General features: G+C 39.5%; 1 protein-coding gene across 2 annotated transcripts; it reads left to right on the forward strand.

Annotated features, from left to right (window-relative positions):
• The first annotated feature begins 898 nt into the window (after window positions 1-898).
• On the forward strand, window positions 899-20,556 carry LOC133549682 (serine/threonine-protein kinase Nek9). Of its 2 annotated transcripts, none has more exons than XM_061895349.1 (23): window positions 899-1,564; window positions 5,591-5,768; window positions 5,847-5,902; window positions 5,979-6,049; window positions 6,170-6,275; window positions 10,113-10,244; window positions 10,324-10,434; window positions 10,509-10,573; window positions 12,296-12,346; window positions 12,428-12,620; window positions 12,688-12,832; window positions 12,916-13,116; window positions 13,257-13,303; window positions 13,389-13,550; window positions 13,657-13,765; window positions 13,849-14,010; window positions 14,079-14,246; window positions 14,318-14,377; window positions 14,469-14,656; window positions 14,768-14,923; window positions 19,403-19,507; window positions 19,576-19,629; window positions 19,706-20,556. In XM_061895349.1, the coding sequence occupies exons 1-23, from the start codon at window positions 1,379-1,381 to the stop codon at window positions 19,793-19,795; spliced, it is 2,796 nt and encodes a 931-aa protein (XP_061751333.1). In that variant the 5' UTR covers window positions 899-1,378; the 3' UTR covers window positions 19,796-20,556. The 2 variants fall into 2 exon arrangements, with proteins under 2 accessions (XP_061751333.1, XP_061751334.1); XM_061895350.1 differs by lacking the exon at window positions 899-1,564 and adding an exon at window positions 5,144-5,440.
• The last annotated feature ends 69 nt before the right edge of the window (window positions 20,557-20,625 follow it).

Here is a 20,625-nt window from a genome sequence, read left to right on the forward strand (position 1 = left end):
AATATTTGTGTGTATTAATGCACAGCATGCTCTGGACTGTGAGTGTGCATGAGACAGCGGTTAAGACAGCCCGAATGTTTGACAAATTACTTGGGTCGATTGGCATATTAATTTCAATATACCGTAGTTCCTTGAATTGCCGCAGGGCATATAGTATGCGCCTGCTTTAAATTACTGCCGGGTGAAACTCGCTTCCCAAAATAATTAGCGCATGCTTAGTATTACCGCCTGGTCAAACTCGTGACGTCACGAGTGACACTTCCCCTGTCATCACTTTCAAAATGCAGGAGGCTGATTTCAATACCGGTCATTTGAAATCGCAAAAGGGAAGAAGATTAAGAGCTATTCAGTAGGATTAAAGGTCCAAGCTTACATCACACTCAATTTTTTACTGCGTACCTTTGGTAAGTGCCAGAGTGAGAAGAGGTTTTAAAATAATTAACGCATGCTTACTTTTACCGCATGCCTTTGGTAAGCGCAGGAGTGAGAAGAGGTTTTGAATTAATTAGCGCTCCGGCAGCAATTCAAGTAAATACGGTAATTAGTCATTGTAAAAAATATAGAACTTTCCTAAAAATTCATATGTTCTGTTAAACCGCTAATGATAAAATAACTTAGCCGTTGGTGTTCTTGGTATATTTAAATTGCAAAAGGCCCTTTTAATTGATTTTCTAAGAGTTTTGTATCATTTTACCAATAGAACCAATTAGAAGACTTGTGAATGGAAAATAAAAAAGTCTATTTTTAGGAAAAAGTCTTATTTTAAAAAAAAAAAGTTTAATTTTATGTCCATAGGAAGTTACCTTTCATAACGGATGTTAACCAAAAATCAACTTCCGGTTACAAGTCAAGTTGAGTTGTTGAGCAAAGAAACCGTCTTATCTTTTTAGACTCGAGATATATGAGTGCGCGTGATCCTTACACTGCCACATTTCTCTTCTTAAACACTTTCAGCATTTAAGCTAGTGAGGGGGAACTATCAAGTTACAAATACAGAGGTACCTACTTAACAGGAAATGCATTTATCTTCCTTTCATCGTAAAAGAAACAGAAGTTGATCGAACGTATTTTATTTTGAAAGCAAACATAAGTTGGTCTAACTTATTGTTTAATGTGTCACGCTTGATGCTTGTGCAACTTCAACGCTTTATTTTACTACGTCGTTTCCTCCCTTCGGTGTTGGGAACTGTAGAAGTACTTTAGCGACAAAGTTCTACTTGCTACAGTACGTTTCGAGGTTTATTGTCGCCGTCGAGCCGGATGACATGTCCGACTAACGTTTCAGTGGGAGTCTTTTAGTCAATAGTTTTCAAGTCCGGCCTGTGCGTGTGTTGTTCCCCATCAGTGCAGCTGGTGGCTAACAAGACACCAAGCAGAAATGTCACTGACAGAATATGAGAGACATTTCGACTCGCTAAATTCAGATTTGGCCGGCGGCTCCGTGTTGAGCGAGCGAACGGGGTCGGCCACGTTTAATGGCGAAGAGGAGAAGTTGCATTACATTCCCATCCGGATCCTCGGGAGGGGTTCGTTCGGTGAAGCGACGCTGTACAGAAGAACTGAGGTGAGCTTGAAAACTTTAACAAGTTTTGAATTGTCACTAAAGACATGTAGTCAACATGTTGCCAGGCAACAATCACGCTTGCTGTCAAAAACCCACGGAGACATCCGCAGGACAGGTAAATAAACCTCTGTTTTTATACTCCCAATGCAGAGGTGCCCAGAGTGCGGCCCGCAGCTGTTTTTTATTTCATAATTCTGAATAAAAAGGTTCAAGAAACCCTCATTTAGAGCAGTGATTCTCAAGGGCTCCATCTAGTTGTATGCCAAACAAAATATCATTGATTAAAGTTCAGAGTCTTATTTTCCTATATTCAAGCACAGTGTTAATGTTAAAACTGTGTAATGTTACAGTGGCCAATCATATTTCATATAAATGTTAAATAAAACCTCTGCCTTTTTTAATGAATACTAAGAACCATTGTTGGTCATTATGGTGGTACTTGGTGAAAAAAGTTTGAGAACCACTGTATAGCTCAGGGGTCGGGAACCTTTTTTGCTGAGAGAATGTATTTCCATGAGAGCCATATAATATTTTCTAACACTGAATACAAATAAATGCGTTCATTTTTAAGGAAGACCAACATTTTTAGTGTATAATAAGTCTCTTCTTGTTTTAATAACATTGTTATTCTAAAGCTAACCAATAATAAATAAAATACTTCTTACTATTATCCGCTTTGGACTGGACTCCTGCGACTGTGTTGGATCCATTATGGATTGAACTTTCACAGTATCATGTTAGACCCGCTCGACATCCATTGCTTTCCTCCTCTCCAAGGTTCTCATAGTCATCATTGTCACCGATGTCCCACTGGGTGTGAGTTTTCCTTGCCCTTATGTGGGCCTACCGAGGATGTCGTAGTGGTTTGTGCAGCCCTTTGAGACACTAGTGATTTAGGGCTATATAAGTAAACATTGATTGATTGATTGATTGATATTAATGCGACTTCTTGAACAGGTGCGGTAGAAAACGAATGGATGGATTAAAATGCTTCACGGTGGCAGAGGGGTTAGTGCGTCTGCCTCACAATACGAAGGTCCTGCAGTCCTGGGTTCAAATCCAGGCTCGGGATCTTTCTGTGTGGAGTTTGCATGTTCTCCCCGTGAATGCGTGGGTTCCCTCCGGGTACTCCGGCTTCCTCCCACTTCCAAAAGACATGCACCTGGGGATAGGTTGATTGGCAACACTAAATTGGCCCTAGTGTGTGAATGTGAGTGTGGATGTTGTCTGTCTATCTGTGTTGGCCCTGCGATGAGGTGGCGACTTGTCCAGGGTGTACCCTGCCTTCCGCCCGATTGTAGCTGAGATAGGTGCCAGCGCCCCCCGCGACCCCGAAAGGGAATAAGCGGTAGAAAATGGATGGATGGATGGACTATGTTTTTGATGTCGATTTTAACACTGTGATTACCAGCTGAATTATTTATTACTTATTATGTTAAGCAATGTCAGCTAAGATTTATCTGAGCGCTAGATGCAGTCATCAAAAGAGCCACATCTGGTTCAAACGTTCCCTATCGCTGGTTTACAGGTGCTGTTCATATTATTACAATATCATGAAAAAGTTGATTTATTTCAGTAATTATATTCAGAACGTGAAACTTACATATTATATCAATTCATTACACATAGTGATCTATTTGAAATGTTTATTTCTTTAAATTTTGATGATTAGTACTGACAATTACTGAAAATCCCAAATTCAGTATCTCAGAAAATTAGAATATTAGTTACGACTAGTACCAAAAAATATTTTTTAGAAATGTGGGCCAACTGAAAAGTATGAACATGGAAAGTTTCAGCATGTACGGCAATCAATACTTAGTTGCAGCTCCTTTTGCCTGAATTGCTGCAGCAATACGGCGTGCCATGGAGTCGACCGGTCTGTTGCACCCCTCAGGTGTTATAAGAACCCAGGTTGCTTTAATAGTGGCCTTCAGCTCTTCAGCATTGTTGGGTCTGGCATCTCGCATCTTCCGCTTCACAATACCCCATAGGTTTTCTATGGAGTTAAGGTCAGGTGAGTTTGCAGGCCAATCAAGAACAGGGATACCATGGTCCTTAAACCAGGTACTGGTAGATTTGGCACTGTGTGCAGGTGCCAAGTCATGTTGGAAAATGAAATCTTCACCTCCATAAAATTGGTCCGCGGCAGGCAGCATAAAGTGTTCTAAAACTTCCTGGTAGACTGCTGCATTGACCATAGACCTCAGGAAACACAGTGGACCAACACCAGCAGATGACATGGCACCCCAGACCATTACCGATTTTTGAAATTTGACACTGGACTTCAGGCAACTTGGATTCTGTGCCTCTCCTGTCTTCCTCCAGACTCTGGGTCCTTGATTTCCAAAGGTGATACAAAATTTACTTTCATCTGAAAACATAACTTTGGACCACTCAGCAGCAGTCCAGTCCTTTTTGTCCTGAGCCCAGGCGAGACGTTTTTGACGTTGTCTCTTATTCAAGAGTGGCTTTACACAAGGAATGCGACAGCTGAAGCCCATATCTTGCATACGTCGGTGTGTGGTGGTTTTTGAAGCACTGACTCCAGCTGCAGTCCAATCTTTGTGGATCTCCCCCACATTTTTGAATCGGTTTTGTTTGACAATCCTCTCCAGGGCACGGTTATCCCTCTTGCTTGTACACTTTTTTTCTACCACATCTTTGTCTTCCCTTCGCCTCTCTATTAATGTGCTTGGACACAGAGCTCTGGGAACATCCAACCTCTTTGTCAATGACCTTTTGTGAGGGAAATCTCATTTAAAACATTTGTATGCATGTACAACTCTTAAAACCTCTAGCATATCAGTATGTAAAATTAAATTATGGAATGGATTATGCAAAGAATAGTTCTAAAATGATCCAGTTTAAGATTAGAAACTGTTCAAACTCAATGTGTTTGCAAAGTACAAATAAGAAGAATCCTAATAAACATCCTGAACCTTATTAAAAAATGACATAATCTTATCAGTCTCATTATGTGAACCGTAAATGACTTAACTATTTATTTATGACAACTTTATTCATTGATTATTTATGTAATAATTATTTACATAGTCATTTGTATATTTATTCATTTACTTATTGTTTTATTATGTTGTAATAAGAAACTGGGAAAATGTTGTATGTATGGACATTCTAAATAAAATAACACAATAACCATAACTGTACCTTGCAGTTTTAAAATAAAACCATAAAACTATTTTTGCATTTATGTTTGTATTTAAGATAACTAGCAATTAGGACTCTAGTTGCAAACTAGCGATTAGCAATCCAGTTGCCAGCTTTTTCATTGATTGATTGATTGAAACTTTTATTAGTAGATTGCACAGTACAGTACATATTCCGTACAATTGACCACTAAATGGTAACACCCGAATAAGTTTTTCAACCTGTTTAAGTTGGGGTCTACGTAAATCAATTCATGGTAGTGTTCATGTGCTATAGTTGCCAGCCAGCGATGAGTGCTCTAGTCGCCAGCTAGTGATTTGCACTCTAGTTGCCAGCTAGCGATTAACTCTGTAGTTGCCAGCTAGTGATTACCACTGTAGTTGCCAGCTAGCGATTTAGTGCTGTAGTTGCCGGCTAGCAATTTGCGGACTGGTTGACAACTAGCAATTGGCTCTCTAGTTTCCAGCTAGCAATTTGAGCAGTAGTTGCCAGCTAGTGATTAGCGGTCTAGTTGACAGCCAGCGATTTGTACAGTAGTTGGCAGCTAGTGATTCATGTTCTAGTTGCTACCTAGCGATTAGTGGTCCACTTGCCTGGTAGCGATTAGCCGTTTAGTTGCCAGCCAGGGATTTGCACGGTATTTGTCAGTTAGCTAATAACGGCTAAGTTATTTTTTTTAATATCTTAGTATTGCTTAATAACAAGGTACTTTCATGACCAGTTTAATATAATACACATGTTTTTGCAAGAAATATACGTGTGGGTTCTCCGCTATATCAGTTTGGGGTTCCTTGGCCTAGACAACGTTGAAGACTTCTGCTTTAGTTGCAGCTAACTTGCATTGTGTTTCGTCAGGACAACTCCCTGGTAGTGTGGAAGGAGGTGGAGCTGAACTCCCTGTCTGAACGTGAACGCAGAGATGTCATGAATGAAATAAGCATCCTCTCTATCCTGGAACACAACAACATCATTGCCTACTTCAATCACTTCATGGACAAAAACACTTTGCTCATTGAGCTGGAATACTGCAATGGTAAGAGTAGAAGTGTGTATTTGATTTGATATCCGTGTTAGTGTGTGAGAGGTAGGCTTAATGACATTGTTGCCCCAGGGGGGAATCTGTATGACAAAATCGTCCAACAGAAAGGGAACCTTTTTGACCAGGAGGTAAGAGCGGAACAAATAATTCATGTGAACTGCAATTTTCTTCTAGATTGCGTTCACCCTTGATCTTTCTCTGCAGGTCGTTATTTGGTATCTGTACCAGGTCTCTTCAGCTGTGGCCTACATTCATAAAGCTGGCGTTTTACACAGGTGAGTGAGATCAAAATCCTTGTGTGGTAAACATACTTGGCCAATAAATCTGATTCAGATTTTGATGAGGCTCTGTCCGTGATCTCCATATTGTGTCGTCACCATTTCGTATTTTTATAGGGATATCAAAACGCTGAACATTTTCTTGACCAAGACTGACCTCATCAAACTTGGTGACTATGGCCTGGCAAAGAAACTCTGCTCTGAGTTTTCAATGGCAGAGACGGTATGTGTTTATTTGTGTTAGTACCTGGGGGAATACATTAGGATTCTCTCTGCTGATCAAATAAGTTTTATTTGGGACATGTTGAAATTTTAATGAAATCCTTTATATGTCAACATAGACCATAAATTCTGTCTTTCTATATCTTCAATTTTGATCCGAGAAGTTTAATTTCCAATTTCCTCATAACAAATTTTGCTCTGATCCATTTGAATGCTTAAGAAAATCCAACAAGTTGTGCTTATTTAATTGTACTCTGTTCTAATTACAAAATCTACTGACCTGTCACCCAACTAATATACAATTTTGACTTTATCATATCTACTTAGCTTGCCGCTATGGACGCTATATGGGTCATATTATGCAAAACTAAAAATCTTTACCTGTTTGCACCGATTTTGTTATGTTATTGTTAGGGGTGTAACAGTTGATCGTTACTGTTATATATCGATATTATATTATATTCCTAAATTTCAAGTACATCGATTTGTCTTCGGCAAGTTTGCCTTCCAAGAGATAGGTATTGATCCAAGATCATTCAAAAAGGTAATTGATCAATTTTTTTTGTTACTAGAAAAAGGAAAACGTTTGGTTTAGGAACGGCAGATTTTGTATAAGGTTTAGCACTACTAAAAAAAAAGCTCTTTTAAACGTTGACTTTATTGTCACGTCTATGGCGTTATCAAAACATAAATGGGTGGGGGATATCTACAGTGGTTGAGAAAGGTCATAAATGCACCTAAAATAGACCGTGCGACTTGAAGAAAAAAAGGCTTGTCGCACATGTAGGGCTTTCAACTCTTTCATCGCGTTTTGCTCCTAAAATAAGTCCATCCAAATTTGGTCATTTGAGAGTAAAATTCTCGCCCATCTGTATAGCATATTTGAAATAAAGTTAAACCATAACACTTAACAAATGGACAATTGATTGACATAGAAGTGTCACCCTGTGTGCGTCTCTCCCTCCTGCGCCATGCACAGAAGGAAGAAAGGCTGCAGCACACCTCCTTGCCCTCACACTCAGTCTTCCAATGCGGAAGATACAAGATCTTAGTTGAAAGAACTGGTCAGTAGAAGACAACGGTTTTTTTTTACCACCTTAAAACCTGACACAAACTACACAGCGCCCTAGTAACTACAAGAGCCGGAGGGAATATTGAACAACAAATCAATGATTGAAGTGACAAACTTGCCATTCAAACAATAACCCGTTTGTTGACAAGAACATACAGCCATGGAAGCACATTCAATCTATTTATTAATCAGAGGTAACACAAACCAGTGAAAGATTCAGAGATGACAATCTGTCACTGCTAGCCTGCTAACAAAAACAGCCCAAGCTAAATGCCTGTGAGACTCAGACTGAGCGTGGACTCACTGACGCACACGTCATTAGGCAACAAGCACAGTCTTTTAAAGGTACACAGACTCACTGACTGCTCTCATATCTATACTTTTTATGAAACTTAATCTCAACTGCATTATGCCAGATGTTTCCTTTTTAAAAAAAATGTTTTTAAGTAATGCATTAAATACTTTCCTTAGTAATTAGTTACATTTTTTAAAGAATAACTTTGTTAATAATTCAATTACTTTTTTGATAAAGTAAGGAGTAACTATGATTAATTACTTTGTGAAAGTAATTTTTAGAACACAACTTGTCACACAGTATCCTGAAGCAGTTGGCAGGTTGGCGTTCCTGGCTAAAATCTTTGTGTGTATGTCCTATAATAATGCTTACCTGTAATAACACCAACATTAAAGGGCAATTATTTTCATGTTGCTGCTGATGTTTAAACATGTCCTCTTAAACCAGGGCCCTTTTTTCACCTTTTGTTCGTTTGTTTTTGTTAGCTGAAAATTGAGCACAGTTAAATGTTTTTAAAGAAAATTGGAGATTATATTTGACTTTTCTTCCATTATTTTCAATTTTTTTTCTTTTTTCTTGTCTTAAACACCCCAAGTTGGGATCCTATTATGCAGAATTAATCATTAATCATGATTAAGCCGCATGCACAAGTAAATATGTCTGAAATTTTCACTATATTGGACATAATTATATATATTTAACATTAGTTTTGTTTGTTTATTAACAGCTCTAAATCAAATCAAGCAAAAACATACTACTCATTAGTGCTGTCTCTGACTAAAGATTTTCATAGTCGAATCTGATTCATTAGATTTTCCCATCGTCAGCGATCAGTCAAATCTACACCTTCGAAGCAAGGCGGTGCGTGGCGGCATCAGTACCATTTCCAATTTCCGGTGATCCATCCCACCTGGGCCAACGGCAGGATGGCACGGCGAGGTCTGTGTGTGACAGCAAAGTGGACAGTCAAATCAGAATCCCTGCAAATTAAATCGTTGAATCTTTGACTTCTGGCAATGACTCTTGCATGTCTTTCAGCAATTCCTCTGAACCATTCTATAGGTTGGACTTAGGGGTATTTAGAACATTGTTCTAATTTACAAACTCAGTATGGTAGGTATTGTCAAACCCAGACATACCACACTTTAAATCGAACATAATTAAATTGGGCCATATCTACTTTTCTTACTTGTTGGTACCAGTTTTTGTAAATTTGAGTTCCCCATTAGTCTCGGAAATTTTAAATCAAGGCAAGGTATTAAGATATGTCAACAGATATTTCCATTTAAGGGTTAGTTTATGGGCCAAACTATGTTGCCCTGTCCTGCACCCATGTTACCGGCAGTGCTAACACAGTTTATGGATGTTATGTGTTTAATTGAGCATTACAGTAGACCTTAAGATGGCGATTGTGTTTATGTGTATAAGTGCACATGTGTATATTGTTTGTTTCAATAATGGACTGGACTCTCACACTATTATGTTAGATCTACTATGGACTGGACTCTCACAATATTTTGCTCGATCCACTCAACGTCCATTGCACTGGTCGCCCATCTGCGGTCCCCTCCAAGGTTTCTCATTGTCATCCCATTGGGTTGAGTTTTTTCGTGCCCTGATGTGGGATCTGAGCCGAGGATGTCGTTGTGGCTTGTGCAGCCCTTTGAGATACTCGTTATTTAGGGCTATATAAGTAAACTTTCATTGATTGATTGATTGAATTGTGATATTTATGACATTTCATATTGCTACCAAATGTTTTCTGTCCAACAACAAATTGTCTTTTCTAAATTAAATTTGAATACATGACTAGTTTTGCCTAGTTAGCCTCCCCGGTTGCGACGGGCCTGCATGCACATGCTTCCTAAAAACCCAGCTGTTACCATTGCTAATAAACAAAATAGCAAATAATTCTAACTTTTATATGTCAGTAGACCCGATTTGAAAGCGCTAAAAATTACAAAATGTCTGACGCAGTCGAAGGAGGCATGGCCTGAAGGACTACTTCAGCATGTAAATAAGACAGCCCACAAAATGCAGCACTCTGAAGAGACAGTCAGAAAGCGGCTTGAAGATGACCTGTAAAATTAAATGTATGCAACATTTTGACCAAAGCACCAACATTACATGTTATGTAGACCACAAAGGAGTGTTTTGTAAATGTAAAAAAATATATAATATGACCCCTTTAACGCAAGGGTGTCAAATGTTTTTCTACCGAGGCCATTTAGGAGTCTTTAGAAATGGCAGGGAGGATACTGATAAGCGTGGAGTTGGTCAGATCTTGACACTTGCCTGATTTAAAAATATATGTTTTATAAAATATATGTTGTCATATATGTTGTCAACATTATAATCATTGGTGTTGTCACACGTTATCATCTTGGTTACAACCAGTTGACGTTGGATTGATATGGTTAAGCTTACTTGCACATGATTCTATTTCACCTCTATATTTTAAATGCATCCAGTGCGTTGGAACTCCATATTACATGTCACCTGAGCTGTGCCAGGGAGCGAAGTACAACTTCAAATCAGACATCTGGGCCATGGGCTGCGTGATTTATGAAGTTTTAACCCTTACAAGAACGTTTGATGCAACGGTAAGATTAATTCCTTGTTTGAGTGAGTCATCAAAATTATTAATAAGTGTAGTTACATATGCTGTGTGTGTCCTTACAGAATCCTTTGAATCTGTGTGTAAAAATAGTCCAGGGAAACTGGACTAAGGATGTGAACCCTGCCGTTTATTCCCCTGAGTTGATCAAGCTGGTCTATGAGTGTCTTGATCCAGTAGGTCATTGTTTGCTTTAGAAATGATGCTATGATGAGCAGGTGTTTCAGTCAAGTTTCTGTGATAATTTCAGGATCCAACAAAGAGGCCAACGGCAGACCAGATTCTTGACCAGCCAGTCATCTCCTCATGCCGACAGTAAGTTATTAGTTTAGAGATGTCTCCATCACGATCATATTATATCTGATATTTGCCTTTTTTAAACTATCGCTACCGCTATAGCTACCAACCCGAGTCGATCCTTACCGCAGCTCTGTCCCAATGTTTACAAGGCCAAAGATTGTACTCATGTGAAATATTCCTTTTAAAAAGGATGCATTCTCACTGAGACACTATTACATTTACTGTGTTCTTTGTTACATATATACAAGTGGTGTGTGTATGAATTCTAGGAGGGTGCATGTCTTGCCAGAACACCGGCTCAATTTTTTGAGCAAGATGCATGTGTCAAACGTGTCGTCGATTCAAAGTGCAAAGCCACTTCTAACATACTAATCCTCACCGCCATGGCGGAAAATAAACTAGATTTCTTTCAAGTAGCATTATCATTGCAGGACTAGAGAAAAAGGAATAGCAATGCATGCTACAAACACACACTTAGCAGGACGACACAAAAAGCTAATCGCTAAAACCTCAATGTAAATTTGGGGTGATCAATCCAGGTGTTGATACTAATCTATCAATCTATAAACGATACTAAAGTGATCAGATCAATATTTTTTTCTTACTGTTATTACAAAATTATTTTCTGGGTCATTTTTGTTTACAAACTTAGGGAGTAAGTAAATAAGTCTAGCAAATTCTATATAAAAATTTTACTTTGACATTAGATTATGGAACTGAAAATGTTTTACAACAAAGTATAGGATCATACCTTAAAATTGGATCGGATTTCAGGCCAAAAAACCAGATTGGGATCGAACGCCAGAAAAATTGATCGGGACATCCTATTTAAATTAATCAGAATACAGATTAAATTAATTATGATTAAGCCACATACACAAGTAACTGTCTGAAATGTTCACTGTATTTATATTTTCACTGTATTAGACACAAATATATTTAACATTAGTTTTGTTTGTTTATTTACAGCTCTAAATCAAATAAAGGAAAAACATACTACACAATAGCGGCGAGTTCTGTGTGTGACAGCAAAGTGGACAGTCATATCAGAGTCCCTGCTCATGAAATTGTTGAATCTTTGACATTTGGCAATGACTCTTGCATGTCTTTCAGCAATTCCTCTGAACCAGTCTATAGACTTAGGGTATTTAGAACATTGTTCTAATTTACAAACTCTGTATGGTAGGAATAGTAAAACCAAAAGATACCACACTTTAATCGAACATAATTAAAGTGGGCCGTATTCACCATTGCCCTTGTGTGTGCAAAATAAAAGATTGCTTGAATACATTTTAGTATTTATTGTGGCTAACCGACGTCCAGTGTTCTTTACAATGACCTGCTTGTGCATCTTGCGTTTTTGGGACCTTGTTTTGTCCCTAACAGGATGTTAAGTACCCAAGGTTTCTTTTGAATATAGGGACCACGCTGCTACTCAAACATGAAAGAGGAGGGGTCGTTGCGAGTGTCGAGAGGATGGAGAGCGGTGTGTGCGAGTTGCTAATATGTGGGTTAGGACTGAGTACTGCTGTTGATGTATTAAGAACAGAGTATCACACTTTGTGTGACTTTGTCAGGACGCTACATTATGCTACGTCTGTCGTCATGCCAGAGAGATTTTAATTACCTTAAAAATGTTAAATATTTTTTTTCCCCGCCATAATGTGTTATTTTTGACAGCCTTAGTAAAAAAAATACACCCACAATACATTTCTAACAACATTCTCTTTTTGACAGGGAGCTTAAAGAACGAGTTGCTTTGCTGAATTCAGTAATGAAGAAACCAAAGTAGGTTTCTTTTTTTTTCTCCTGTAGAATCTTTGTCCTCTTCCTGCCTCAAAGTGTCCAACTGATGGTTCTTTGTTGTAGGTTTGGTACGGCGACGGAGACTCCTGTTGCTGTAGTAACCACACGCTCGAGGGAGGTGTATTTCTGGGGCGGTGGCAAGTTCACGCCCCAGAAACTGGACACCTTTAAAGGGGGCAGCAGTGCCCAACACGTCTGTGCCGGAGAGTGTCACTTTGCGGTGGTGACGGTAGAGAAAGAGCTCTACACTTGGGCTGTGAGTTCTGGATTAAGTATAGAAGATCCACTCTTTTTCCTGTTATAACTAAAAATAATCTTCTCAGAATGTTCAAGGCGGAGCTAAGATGGTGGGCCAACTCGGGCATGGTGACCAGGCTTCCTACCGACAGCCCAAGAGGGTAGAAAAGCTGCAGGGCAAAGCCATCAGACAGGTGACGTGTGGCACCGACTTCACTGCCTGTGTCACTGGTGAGTGCAAAACCTCCTTACAAAAAAGGGAACATGAGAAATAAACAGCCACTCCTGTTCGTAATGTGTTCTCTTTAATGCAGATGAGGACCAAATGTACATGTTTGGTTCAGACTATTATGGCTGTATTGGAGTGGAGGGCGTAATGGGCATGGAAATCTTGGAGCCAGTGCTTCTGGAGTTTTTTGAGGAACGGCCCGTCCGTCAAGTTTCTTGTGGAGACAACCATGTTGTAGTGTTGACCCACAGCGGCGACATCTTCTCATGGGGCTGCGGCGAGTACGGTATGGACTGATGAGGCAATTAGGTATCTGCCAGCAATTGTTTTGGCAGCTAAACATTTTGCCAGCAAAACAAGCTCATAACATACAAAAAATCACCTTCCTCTAAAAATTAGCATGTTTTTTTTATTTTTTATCTATAGGGCGTCTGGGTTTGGAATGTGAAGACGATTTTTCTTCTCCAATGCAAGTAAGTCTTTGGTCCCTGTACAATTATTATATATCTGTTTGTGATCACTGTTATTACATCCTTTAAATGAATATATTTTCCGCAGGTGGACCTGCCCAAGGGCGCTGTCATCTCTTCTGTGTCATGCAGCAGTGACGGAACCTTCTATTTGACAGACACTGGCAAAGTCCTGGCTTGTGGAAACAATGAATTCAACAAGCTGGGTCTGAACCAGGAATTTTCGGGTCTCAAAAACCACACTGGAGAGGTATTTGCACTTGTAGAAAGTCAAACTATCATAGTTAAAACACTTTTTTTTCCAAAATTAATGTGACCTGAGACACGGCACAATTTTTTTTTTTGTATAACATTAGGGTTATCAGGGAATCCCATACATCACCACACTGACGTTGGCGAAGCAGCTGTCACGTTTCAAGATTCAGACCATAGCGCCAGGGAAGTCCCACACCGCTGCGATTGACGGTACTCCAGAAAAAGACAAACACTCACTTGTTATTGGAAATTATTACCAGGTTGTTGAATCGCCTTTCAAACTAACTTTATAGAACGTGGTCGCCTCATCACTTTTGGCTGCAACAAATACGGTCAGCTTGGTGTTAAAGATTTCAAGAAACACCAAGGTGTACAACTCCTGGTCGGTCCTTTTGGGGGGAAGATAGTCACTAAAGTGTCTTGTGGGGATGGCTTCACCATCGCAGCCACTGAGGGTAAGCACACATGCTCATCCATTTTGACACAGAAGGCGTGTGAACAATTAAGATTCATTTTATTGCAGACAATCAGATCTTTGCATGGGGAAATGCAGGAAATGGACGACTTGGAATGCCCGCTGATAAAGGATTTGGTTCGGAGGTTTGTCCTGCTATGCCAAGGCCAATCTTTGGATCTCTCCACCACGTACCAGATCTTTCTTGTCGTGGGTGGCACACCATCATCATCATGGGTTAGTCACTGTGACCATTCACATCAATGATAGAGACGTTTTGGTAGCTGTTTGATTTGTTTTCTTCACAGAGAAAGTGCTTAACTCCAAGACCATTCGCTCTAACAGCAGTGGACTCTCAGTTGGTAGTGGTAAATACTTCTTAGCTACTGAAATTATACCTTGTAATGAATTTTTCCTGGTGAGAAGGATGTCTGTAAGTATGTTTGTGTATAAATATAGGGATGGAACAGGACAGTTCCATGTCTAGTGGGTATCTGGAAATAAATCCGGGTTCAGAGACGGAGTGTCTTGACAGAGGCCTTGGTGGTACAGCGGAGGTTGATCCGGAAGCTTGCAACTTGGAGACACCAATGATGTCCATGGCAAATCAGACTGGAGACAGTTCATGTCCTCTGTGGCTAAGAAAGGTTACCTTATAATGCAATGCCGCATGTTTAGTGTGATTAACAGCTTTTGGTCTTTCCATCTTCATGTGGCTTCCAGAATTTAATTTGTTCTTGTTGATTCTATTCCAATAGGAGCTGGAGGACGCGGAGTTCATCCCAATGCCGGAGGGGTCCGAGTGTCCTCCCGATCTCCTCCCATCTTTTTCAGAGAGCACCACTCAACCGTACGAAAACCTGAAGGAGCTAAAGGCTGTGGCAGCGGCTGTCAGCAGTCAACATGACTTATCGGTAATGTCAGTGTTCCTTATTTTCCGCCTGTTTTTTTTTCAGCCTACATTTTGGTTGTGGTGAAAAAGTGATTGGACAAGCAGGTAGCCAGTTTATTTTTCCTGAATGAAGGTGGTCATTAGGCAGTTCTGATAAAACTGCTTGTCTTTGTGAACCACCCTCTTTACAATCTTGCATGGCTTGTATAATTTTCTTTGTATAGACATAATGCTTGAATGTGAATTATCAAACATAAGCAGCAAAAAAGTCACTATACACATATGTATGTATGTATGTATATATATATATATATATATATATATATATATATATATATATATACATATATATACATATATATATATATATATATATATATATACATATATATACAGTTGTGATCAAAATTATTCAACCCCCACACAATTTTGGCGTTTTAGCAAGTTGGACATTTATTCCCTATTTTGTTTATAGTCATATCAAATAAAGATGCATTAAATAGACAAATGCAACTTGAATTACAACATTATATTTTGTAACATACCAAACAGTGTAATTTCTCTTAATATATCATTGACAAAATTATTCAACCCCTTAAAGATCATAACTCTTAAGAACAGAATTTGAATAAGGTCTTTTCAATCAGGTTTTGAAAACACCTGTAGATTTGATTAGAACCATAACGAGCAACAATTAAACTGATTGAAAAAGACTGTGACGCTCAGCTTCTTGTAGATGGTCAATGGTGTATTTGCAACATGGTGAAGTCCAGGGAGTGGCCACAGAAGAGAGGAGGTAATTTCTCTTCATAAGAAAGGATATGGATATAAGAAAATAGCAAAGACATTACACATTCCAAGAGACACAGTTGGGAGCATAATTTGCAAGTTTAAAGCTAAAGGCACAGTGGAAACACTACCCCGGCGTGGAAGAAAGAGGATGCTGTGTGCAACTGCTGTCCGGTATTTGAAGCGTACAGTGGTGAAAACAGCTGAGGAACTACAACAGGACATTGCAGAGGGGGGAACGCAGGTCTCGTCCCAGACAATAAGGCGCGCACTACGAGATGAAGGCCTCCATGCCAGAAATTTCAGGCGCACCCTACTTCTGACTACCAGGCACAAAAAAATAGACTCTAGTATGCCAAAAATCATCTGGACAAACCCCAAAGGTTTTGGGAAACTGTTCTATGAAGTGATGAGACAAAACTGGAACTCTTTGGGCCTATGAATCAACGTTATGCCTGGAGGAGAAAAAATGAAGCTTACAAAGAAAAGAACACCTTCCTACAGTTAAGCATGGTGGGGGGTCAATCATGCTCCGGGACTGTTTCTCTGCCTCAGGTACTGGGAATTTCCAGCGCGTTCAAGGCATTATGAATTCTATTTCCTACCAGGATATATTAGCTGCAAATGTCATGAAGTCAGTGAAGAAGCTGAGGCTTGGGAGACGTTGGACCTTCCAACAGGACAACGATCCCAAGCATATCTCCAAATCAACATCAGAGTGGTTGCAGAAGAAAGGCTGGAAGACTCTGGAGTGGCCTTCACAGTCGCCAGACCTAAATCCAATAGAAAACCTGTAGTGGGACTTGAAGAAGGCAGTTGCAGCATGCAAGCCCAAGAATATGAATGAACTGGAGGCCTTTGCCCAAGAGGAATGGGCTAAAATACATGTAGATCGTTGCAAGAAGCTTGTGTCCGGTTATGTATCACGTTTGAAGGATGTAATTACTGCCAAAGGGTGTTCTACTAAATACTAAAAATGCATGCAACTAGGGGGTTGAATAATTTTGTCAATGAGATATTAAGAAAAATGTCATTTTTTGGTATTTTGTAAAATACAGTGTTACAATTTAAGTTGCATTTGTCTATTTGACACATCTTTATTTGATATGACTATAAACAAAACACGGAATAAATGTCCAACTTGCTAAAACACCAAAATTGTGTGGGGGTTGAATAATTTTGATGTCAACTGTATATATGTATGTTTTTTACATACATACATACATACATATATATAGAGAGAGAGAGAGAGAGAGAGAGAGAGAGAGAGAGAGAGAGAGAGAGAGAGAGAGAGAGAGAGAGGAACAAAGGGGAATGTGCAAGGGTTTTCTGCAGAACTATTAGCACATTCTATCGTACAATCTCAGCAGAAATTGAAAATTGACACACAAATGGTGTTTGCAAGTTCTTTCTACATGCAAGAATTGTGTATTACAATAATTAGATAAGCATAATAACCTGCTTGTGGTATGTTGTTTAAAATTCCAATGATGAATACACCTCGCTGTGAGCGTGATTGGAGGATATTCAGGAAGTTAATAAAACTGAGCACTGCTCTTTGTGTTTTGGATCAGTGTAGGTGCAAGCTAAAGTTATTCGTATTATTTGTGATATATTTTCTTTGCATGACTGATTGGCTTATCATAAGTGTATTGTGATTGGTGGGGCAGGTGGGATGTGGTACATCAGCAGTAGTATTATCTGCTGTTCAGTTGGCATTCTAATGGAGGAAGTGAGAGGGGGACAGGGGATTTCCTACTTTGCTAAGTGCATTTAGAACGCATTTACAAAACCCAAAACCAGTGAAGTTGGCACGTTTTGTAATTAGTATATAAAAACAGACTACAGTGATTTGCAAATCCTTTTTAACTTATATTCTATTGAATATACTGCAAAAACAAGATATTTAATGTTTGAACTGAGAATTTTATTTATTTTGCAAATAATCATTGACTTATAAATTCAATGGCAGCAACACATTGCAAAAAATTTGGCACGGGCATTTTTTCTAGTGTTACATGGCCTTTCCTCTTAACAACACTCAGTTAACGTTTGGGAACTTAGGAGACCAATTTTTGAAGCTTTTTACGTTTATTTCCCATTCTTGCTTGATGTACAGCTTAAGTTGTTCAACAGTCTGCGGTCTTCGTTGTCGTGTTTTACGCTTCATAATGCTCCACACATTTTCAACGGGAGACAGTTCTGGACTACAGGCAGTCCAGTCTAGTACTCTTATTCTATGAAGCCACGCTGTTGTAACATGTGGCTTGGCATTGTCTTGCTGAAACAAGCAGGGGCGTCCATGATAATGTTGCTTGGATGGCAACATATGTTGCTCCAAAACCTGTATGTACCTTTCAGCATTAATGGTGCCTTCACAGATGTGTAAGTTACCCGTGCCTTGGGCACTAATACACCCCCATACCATCACAGATGCTGGTTTTTGAACTTTGCACCTAGAACAATCCGGATGGTTATTTTCCTCTTTGTTCCAGAGGGCACAATGTCCACAGTTTCCAAAAACAATTTGAAATGTGGACTCATCAAACCATAGAACACTTTTCCACTTTGCTTCAGTCCATCTTAGATGAGCTCGGGCCCAGCGAAGCCAGCGACGTTTCTGGGTGTTGTTGATAAATGGCTTTCGCTTTGCATTAGAGAGTTTTAATTTGCACTTACAGATGTAGTGACGAACTTTAGTTACTGACAGTGGTTTCCTGAAGTGTTCCTAAGTGCTTTACACGCTGATGTTGCTTTTTGATGCAGTACGACCTAAGGGATCCAAGGTGACAGGCATTTAATGTTACGTGCAGTGATTTCTCGAGATTCTCTGAACCTTTTGATGATGTTACATACCTTAGATGGTGAAATCCCTTAATTCCTTGCAATAGCTCGTTGAGAAATGTTGTTCTTAAACTGTTGGACAATTTGCTAACTCATTTGTTCACAAAGTGGTGACTCTCGCCCCATCCTTGTTTGTGAATGACTGATTGGCACCCACCGGTTCCCCACCTGTTCCCAATTAGCCTGTTCACCTGTGGGATATTCCAAATAAGTGTTTGATGAGCATTCCTCAACTTCCTCAGTGTTTTTTGCCACTTGTGCCAGCTTTTTTAAAACATGTTGCAGGCATCAAATTCCAAATGGGCTAATATTTGCGAAAAATAACCAAGTTTTCCAGTTCGAACGTTAAGTATCTTGTCTATGCAGTCTATTCGATTAAATATAGGTTGAAATTGATTTGCAAATCATTGTATTCTGTTTTTATTTAAGATGTACACAACATGCCAACTTCACTGGTTTTGGGGTTTGTATATTGATAGACCCATTTAATCTGGGAAGTTATTTTCACTATTGTTTCAAGCAAAGAAATACTTGAAATTCAAAACTTTGACGCGATAATTTTCGGACAAACCAGTGTGTCTGGCAGGTACTGGTTTCCCACCAATTGAGTCTATCTGCAACTATATTTGCCTTTTTTGTGGATAGTCGCCTAACTGTCAGCAATAAATTTAAGGACAAGCGTCAGACTCTCTCTCTCTGTGTGTGTGTGTGTGTGTGTGTGTGTGTGTGTGTGTGTGTGTGTGTGTGTGTGTGTGCGTGCGTGCGTGCGTGTCTTTAGGGACGCTTGAGTACTCAAAAGCGTTTTTTTCACAAAATATTAACATCCTGTTCTTTCGCTGCGGCTTTGTGTATGGTTATTTTCACACAGACTACACGAACTAGTGATGATAATCTAAGCGGACTGGAGGTGGCAGAGCTGTACAAAAAAGAAGCATCGATCACATGCTGCAGTGCAATGGCAGAGGTCGCACAGGTAAGCCATCAGCCCGCTTTAAAGCGTTTGCACAAGATTCCTATGTAACACCAGAATTTGCTTCCTAGCTGCGAATGATGGTCACTCAGCAAGAGGTGAGGATCCAGATGCTGGAGAAGCAGGTAAGATCTGAGACATTTCTTCTGTACCTCAGAGCAAATGTATGTTCTATGTGAGTGAGTTCATGTTTGCGTTTAGGTCAGTGGCCAGCAAATGGAGCACGAGAGGTTGTTGGCGGCATTTAACCAGCTGATGGAAGCAAGAGGCGACAGTAATGGCAACCATTGAGCCGGTCATAAGTCTGAGGATGGAGGAGGAAGAGGGAGTGGATTCACACTGCATGGGGAAAGATCTGCGGGGGGCATTATTTGAGGCTGTAAGTTGTGTAGTTGAACTGGCTTGTTAGGGGAGAATTGACTTGCGGTTGAGGTGGCTGCCTCACACAAAACAACCTACAGTATTTATTTACCAGAGCACCAGGTTGCATCATAATGTTTTGTCAATGCACACTGGTTGTTTGCCGGTTTTCTACAGACTGAAATGTTGGCTGGTTTCAACATGAGGCGTTACACACAGTCAAACAATCTTAGTGTTATTCCGCAATGTGAATATGAAGTCCTTGTTTTAGTGATGTCATGGCGATGTCATCATGAGGCACTGTCTTTTATTTTGAATCAGGTCTAACCTTTTTTTTTCAGCGGGAATTTGTGGCCTTCAAACCGAGGTTTGTGTTTGAGCAAGATTACCCAATAACAAGTTAACCAATGTTAATAAACTTTGTTTGCATATACAGAATAGATACCTGATATTGGCTAGGTCTGCACTCTTTGAGTGCTTGAAGTTATATATGAAAATAGCGGTAATTCTTCAATAGTTTCCAGAGTACATAATTTATTTTGTAAACTTGTCAGAGTCTCATTACAGTATATGAATGTGTTGTGAATACGTTCACCCTTTTAATGAGTTAATGGTTTCCGAGCCTAATTCACTGTTCTCATAAATGTGTGATATTTTAAACTTGTAATGCAAATATATGCTTTTAAAATGTGCATGTATTATTTTTATGTATTCTTTTGTGAGACTACTGATGACTTGTTTCCCAAAAGGTTTCTCTCATT

Source organism: Nerophis ophidion, linkage group LG03 (genome assembly GCF_033978795.1).
Source record: "Nerophis ophidion isolate RoL-2023_Sa linkage group LG03, RoL_Noph_v1.0, whole genome shotgun sequence".
In the NCBI taxonomy this organism is placed as follows: domain Eukaryota; kingdom Metazoa; phylum Chordata; class Actinopteri; order Syngnathiformes; family Syngnathidae; genus Nerophis; species Nerophis ophidion.